This window comes from Mastomys coucha, unplaced genomic scaffold (genome assembly GCF_008632895.1).
Source record: "Mastomys coucha isolate ucsf_1 unplaced genomic scaffold, UCSF_Mcou_1 pScaffold22, whole genome shotgun sequence".
In the NCBI taxonomy this organism is placed as follows: Eukaryota; Metazoa; Chordata; class Mammalia; order Rodentia; family Muridae; genus Mastomys; species Mastomys coucha.
Window position 1 is genome coordinate 188,741,110 of NW_022196905.1, and position 7,081 is coordinate 188,748,190.

A 7,081-nucleotide genomic window follows, 5' to 3' on the forward strand; every position below is an offset into this window, starting at 1 on the left:
GGTGGGTCATGTGACTAATAGGTAACTTGCAGTGAAACCAGATGCATATTTCACTGTAGGAGTGAGTGGCGTGTTTGGTACCTAATATCTAAAATTCACATCCACCATTGTTCTCTGAGCTTGCTCAGACAAGGAAAGCATTGCCAAAGGCGAAGGGTTGGAACATACTAGGTGTTACTGGGTTCCTGTGCTTCGAGCATACTGAACTCTAATCTGAGAGGAAACTAGACCCTTTTGCCAAGCGGGATGACCTGAATCCTGTAGCATCCACGCCATATCAAGTTGAGGTTGTCACTGTAAAGCAAGCATGGGGAAGTCTGCCTTTTCATACTAAAATCAAAGCCCTGGTCTGTCAGCCTAGACTTGCTGAACAAAGCAAACCCTAATCAGCCGGTCTATATGTAGATTTAGACAACTCCAGGAGGCTGAGAACCTATCAGGCCCAAACTGATTATTCTAATCAAGTGTTTTAATTAAGCACACTCAATGCCAACATCACAGGAACGAGACCCGATTTCCAGGAGTAATGGGTGATTTTTTTCCCCCCAATTCTTCTTTTACAGTTAGTGCTTGGCTTTGTGGAGGTGTAGTTAACATTTTTCTAAAGTAGGCCAGGGTAGAGACCTCTGTGAAGTGTGCTCCTCCAAGCTGTCATTTTGAAACTAAATCCAAAAACAAAACAAGGAGCCAAATGCAGTCATAATGAGGGCTATCATTGCTTTGGGTGCAGATGAATTACACCCCCAGATCTGCCTCCTTCTGTATCCACGTGAAACAGAAAAGCAATTCTGGCTAGTCAAGACTTGGAAAAAAATATATAAACACACACACATTGGGTTGGCTTTTATTGGAATGCCTAGATGCAATCTATAGTCATCAAGTTATGGAAAATTCAGGTCACATATAAAGTTAAGAAGGCAAATGAAAAGAACAATACAAATCAGACAAAAATTTACATCTCAAAATATCATGAAAGCATTTTGACTGGCTTTGCCTAAAATACTTTGAATATCAATTTCTTTTGTTTTTTTTTGTTTTGTTGTCATTGTTGTAAGCTAATTTTTTTTTGTCATCATACAGGTCCCCCAACCTCCCCCCAAACTCTTAGAAAAAGATCTCTTGTTTACATATTCCCCAAGGTCACTATTTCTTGTAAAAGCACGTCCAGACCACAAGCCTTTTTAGAAAGAAATAGGCTCATTATATCTACTAACAAGATACTAATTGGGTTGATTTGACTTCTAAAATAAGCACCAGGAGACTCTCCCGATCTGTCGTTTATTGGTGCCCCTGTAAAGACCAGTCCACGTCGAGAAGGGGTTAAGAGTGTAAATTCACTTCTGCCATGTGGTACACGCTATTCATGGTCAATACATCACAGACATTTCTGAGAATTTAGACGCGGAGCCTGTTTCACCCCAAAGTACTTACAGCATGCTAAATACAGTCCTGCAGACGTCCCGATCGACAGAACTGCGAACACCTAAGTTAACAGTTAAAAAATAAAATGTCCAACAGAGCCATGTTTACGTGGTTTGAAAATCTCATAGTTTTCTAAATTTGGGCTTCCCAGTACTTGCCAAAGGATTTCCAGGATAAAAAATATTAATGCTAATCTGTGCTTTCATTCTAATAAAATATCAGCATTCATTAGAAGATTAGTTACTTCGGTATACCCTACCACATACACAGCAAGAAGAATAGCACTGAGACTGTAAATTCAGTAGCTATTTCAAAACTTTCCCAGCCAATCTGTTTAATAAACACGCCTACTGTGCAATTTAGAGTATGTGATACATACAAAGCAGTTAGAAAATTATTTTCAATACATCACTTGAACCTTTATATGTACGACATGTTCACTTGCTATATTTATCACCATTATACATAGAGGAAAACAGTGTGTACTATATAGCTCAATGAACTGAGAAATATTTTCTAAAAATATTTTTGTGGCTGAATTCAGTGCTCACGAAAGATTCTTCAGAGTGGCTGGGTTGGCACAGAAGTGCACATGGCATCTATGGTGGAACCCCAAGCTTTCAGTCTGGGGGCGGGGCACTGATGTCCATTCTCCTTCCTACTCCACCCAGTACCCCAGGCTACCCCTGGCCAGCACAGGCTGCCACTCAAACCATTCCCTATGATGGCTGGGCCATGTGGGCTTATAGGAGCTTAACTTCCGGTTTTGATCCTACCCGCTGAGGTTAAGGTTCCAACTCCAAGCCGCACAGAGAGTGGCCTTGACTGGTTGGTCCCCCCCTGGCTCACATTGCTCGGTTATTGCTATCTCTCCTAGACATTAAGATACACGTTCATGGTTACCATGACATCAAGTCCTTCCCTCCCCACAAAAGTTCCCGAGCATCAGACTGTGGTCTCTTTCCTCCATCAGGAAATGGAGTATCGAGGGACAATATAGTACTAAAAGTTCTGGAAGTCGGCTTGACTTTTAGGGCCTAGAGAGGGTCAGAGAGTCTCCTCTCCTTTGGGTCCTTTGCTCTTTTCCCCCTCCCCCACACCTTCCATCACAGCCCACCAGCCTTGGATGTCGACTGCGCCTCTTGGTTGATAATGGTTGAGGCCAGTGGCTTGATAAGAAAGAGAAGGATGAAAAAGAGTTCTCTGATTAGCCACCCATTGAGGATCGCACAGTCCTATCCATCTAAGTGATAGAAAGTTGCACATTGTTTTTTTTTTTTTTCAACCTAATACAAAAATATTAACACTTCTGGACATGATAGGCATAAGTTGTTATATCTCTACAATATAATAAGTTATACTGTACAGTTATAACAGATAACAAAAGGTGCAATCCTTTTTAAAAAAATCACACAGTTCACATGTTTTTATCATTTTATTTTTAAGTATAAACTTTTTAAACACTTTACATAAATTAACTCCTCTGAGACTAATATTTGATGTACAGTAAATTGTAATTCATATAAAAATCCATAAACAACTTGTCTCACATAATTTACAAAAAAATCAGGGTTTCCTTTGCTTATCAGTGACAAGGATTCTATTCGTCAGTTTTTCCCTCCCAGGGCAAGCCATGTTAGTAAAATCCATTATTAAATTCCCGCCGAAGCAGACGTCCCTTGTGCCAATGTCCTTTTACAAAGCAGCACGGGAAAGCTGTTGGGTTCTATAAACAGTAACTTTGCCCCACATTTTAAAATGAACAGATCTATATATATCACATCCTAAGTAGAGACTACTTCCTGTAAGCAAAGGTCGACAATTCAGTAATATCTGGAAACATTGTACGCATTTTTTTTTTCTTTTTAAAACCTTTGTTAAATACAGTGCCTCGAAGGTACAGAGGATCATGGCAAAACGTTGCCTTTTTTAATGCTTTTTTTTTTCCTTCTCATACTTCCAGTCCAATTGAGTGCAGCGATATGCGTATGTAAACATATTCTTTAAAGCCGATCACCTTTAAGGTCATTCAGAAAAAAAAAGTTGTCTTTGTTTCTGGTTTGTGTGGTGTGTGTATGTGTGTGTGTCTGCGGTGTGTCTGTCTGCAGAGCAGTGTCATTCTGGAAGGCTCTTTTGGAGAGTCCGGTTCGGATTGTGCTACAGGAGAATCTGCGCAGGGGGTGGCCCGGGGGTTACCTCTTGCCGATCTCGCTTTGTCGCAGGAACTGGATGTTGTTGGCACTGTCAGCCAGCTCTGGGTACTGCTCCACCGACAGTACATAGTACCCATCGTAGCCCTGCACCTTGCCGGCGCTCAGCAGCTGCCGCTTCTCACCCTCCGTCCAGAGGCGCGCACCCTCCTCACCATCGCGCACACGCTGCTGCTCGCGCGCCCACGCCCTGGCGAGAGCGCGCTGGCGCGCCTGCTCCAGGATGCGCGCCTTCTCCTCGTCCAGCGTCATGCCGTAGCGCACGTGCAGCGCCAGGGCGCCGAACTGCATCTCCACGTCCGCGAACCTGCGAGTCCTGCCGTTCACCACCGTGGTGGACTGCGACACGGTCACGTTGATACCGTTCTCCAGCGCCTTGCGGCCGCTGGTCAGCCGCAGCGTGCCCAGGTCGCTCTCGGGCGTGGTGGTCTTGATGAAGTAGTGCGTGTCCTTGCCCTCGATGGTGAAGTGCAGGTTCTCCAGGTAGAAGGCATTGTTGAGCACCGCGGCCACCTTGATGCAGTCCTCGTTGGCGATGTTGAGCACGTTGGTCTGCACGCGGCCTTGGCTCACGGCCAGCATGACACCCTTGCCGATGAGCGACTTGACCGTGGCGAACCACAGCCAGGACTGCTCACCGCCAGCCTTGCGTCGGCTCACCTGCACCTCGGCCATCTTCCCCAGGGACAAGAAGGCCTTGGCTTGCCTTGCCACTTGCTGCTGAACTCCAAAGATGGGCTGAAAAGCAAAACACAAGAGGAGGGAGATTGAAAGGACATCAGTGTACAGATCCTGGTTGCTGGGAGCCTTGCTTGCTTGGTATCCTTCCCGGTCTTGACTACACGTAAAGCAGGGGCCCATTCTCTAAGCACTGCAGTGGGGGAGATGGGACTGATCGGGAGAACACGGCCATCCTTGGCTACACAGAGAGTTCAGGGTTATCCTGAACTATGTGAGCTCCTACCCCAGAAAACCAAACCCCAATCTGCCAGGAAATAAAATAGGTCTTAGTGGAGGTGCAGAAGCCTCCACTGGGAAGGAGGGACAGGGAAACTCCTTGAATGTACAGGGATTAGAATGTCTGTCTACACAAGCCAGGATGGAATGGCATTTCCTTCCCTTGTGAAGTTATACTAGTTTTTAAAATGTTCAAAAATGGAGGTTATTGGCTAGCAAATGGGCTCACTGGGTAAAGATGCCTACTGCCAACCCCGACCCAATTATCCTGTGACCTCTACACATGTGTTGTTGTATGGGTGTGTGTGGACACACAAAATAAACATGAAATAAAAAGTTAAAAGGATATCTCACGTTATCTCTGAAAGCCTTTTTAGTTTTCAAGGCAGGCGGACTATTCATATTATTATCTCTCATCTTGTAATTCCTAAAGGCTTTATTCTCAAACCACGAAAGGTGGGAAAGCCAGTCTATCGGGCCTGCAGCAGTAGCTTTCTCCCAGGATGCCAGAGGCTGGGGTCATCAGGCCCTCATAACACTTTGAAATGCCTGTGCTGTAAGTGCTCCATGCCTCCTGTCCCGTACAATACAGTTTTTAGGTGAGAGTCCCCAGTGTAATTGCAGAGCTGAAATGTGCAGGGATGAGAGGACTAGGGGCCAGCTGGGCACAAGAACTTAAACTTTGGAAAACAAGTATTTTATGCAGATGTAGAGACGGGACCATCTCCACTGGCAAATTGCTTGAAATTGGGGGTATTCTAAGGCAGCCATTTCGTATACCAGCAGATGTTTGTCTAGCCAAATGGAAACATCTGTTTCATTTACAGCACTCACATTTTCCCACCAGCACTGGGGAGGCTGCCCAATGTCTTTACTCGGGATTCCCTAAGCTATCCTTAGGGTGCACTTTTCAGATCAGAGATCTTGAACCACACTGAAAGGCTGCCTAGGAACAAAGTTGGCAATCCATTTGTACCAGCTGACTAAAGTGCATTTAGATATGTTGTGAACTCATACAGGTAGGACAGGCACACTCAACTGCATCAGGAGGTCATGGTGAGTCTTCAGGGCACAGTCATCGGGGCCAGGTATATTTGCAATTAGAAATGTTAAAGTGGGGACTGGAGAGAAGGCTCCTGGGTGAAGAACACATTGCAGAGGACCAGAGCTAGGTTCACAGCACATCTGGCAGCTTGCAACTGCCTGTACCTCTAATTCCAGGGGATCCTATGCCTTATTCTGGACTTGAAGTCCAAGGGTACCTGCATTCACATATGAACATCTTTAGAAAAAGAATCGATGTTAAAATGGCCTCCAGACCCTAGAAGCTTGATGTGTTTTGCTTATTAAATCAAGATGCCAGTGAGGCAGGTTTTTAATGTGAAGAATGAAACTATATCAGAAAAATGTATCTCTGAGCACGGTATACACCATGTGTGTATTTGTGTGTTTTAATCGTGATTACCTTTTTTTTTTTGTATTCACCAAAGCAGTAGGACATTGCTCAAGGAGGGGATTAAATTTTCTAGGAACCCTGCACTTTCCTTATCGTTAAGAGGTAACCCAGTTTCTTGATCTCTAATTATTCTTGCTCTGAGCTAGAAGTCCTGGTGTTTTGTTGTGTGTTCTTTTCCGAGCACTGAATGATGGGAATTAAAGAGCCCATTTCTTGACACAGCAGTTTTGACTTCAAAATTTCTCATTCTGCTTCCTCACAACAGGGTCAGGCCTCCTGATCTGTAATTTTCAGGAGAATTCTATGAACACCTGCTCATAGATGGAGTCTTACTAGAGGATGTTTTATTTCTCTGCAAAGGCTGTGGTGGCACTGTTCATGGGTTGCTAATTTGAAATCCGAATCCCCATTCTCTTGTTTATTGCATCTCGCCTTCAGCTCCCAGGTGCCATAAATGCTTTTTCCTGGGGTTCTCTGTAGAAGCCCTACACAGAAAACACAGGCTTCTGCATTTTATTACCTTTTGATAATGTATTTCAATGTTTTTATTAGCATTACTAGAAACATATTTGGCCTGTTTAACAGGTCCTCTAGCATGCTGAACAGAAATGCACTGGGACTGTCAGCTCTCCTTCTTCAAAAGTGTGTGAGAGAAAAAGAAAGAGAAAAAGAAAAAGAAAGACAGGTAAGGTTTTTTCACAAGGGCAATTTGATGAATTGTGGGTAAACAAGACCCAAGTGTGCTAGCCAATCACCGCCTTCTCTTCCTTTCACCCTTTGTTTCTTACTGATGAATTATGGGTAAACAAGATCTAAGTGTGCTAGCCAATCACTGCCTTCTCTTCCTTTCGTCCTTTGTTTCTTACCGGCACGTCTTCCCACTGTTGACTCTTCACAAGTTCGTAGGAAGGTTCTGTTAAATCAAATTTGGGAACAGGGAATCCAGGAATAGCATTGTGCAGATGGAAGCCAAACGTCACCAGCCAGCTGTTAACATCTAGGAGGAGAACACAGAATCAAAGGTGTTAAGACTTTT

General features: G+C 44.2%; 1 protein-coding gene across 19 annotated transcripts in view; it reads right to left on the reverse strand.

Annotated features, from left to right (window-relative positions):
• Positions 1-828: 828 nt before the first annotated feature.
• The window catches only part of Tenm3 (teneurin transmembrane protein 3), a 1,282,613-nt gene continuing 1,276,360 nt past the window's right edge, over positions 829-7,081 (reverse strand). For all 19 annotated transcript variants that reach the window (XM_031339793.1, XM_031339799.1, XM_031339798.1 and 16 more), the window contains 2 exons: positions 6,912-7,042; positions 829-4,370 (listed from right to left, as the gene is read on the reverse strand). In XM_031339793.1, the coding sequence (XP_031195653.1) occupies positions 3,615-4,370; positions 6,912-7,042 (887 nt within the window). In that variant the 3' untranslated portion in view covers positions 829-3,614. The remainder of the gene's footprint in view (positions 4,371-6,911; positions 7,043-7,081) is intronic.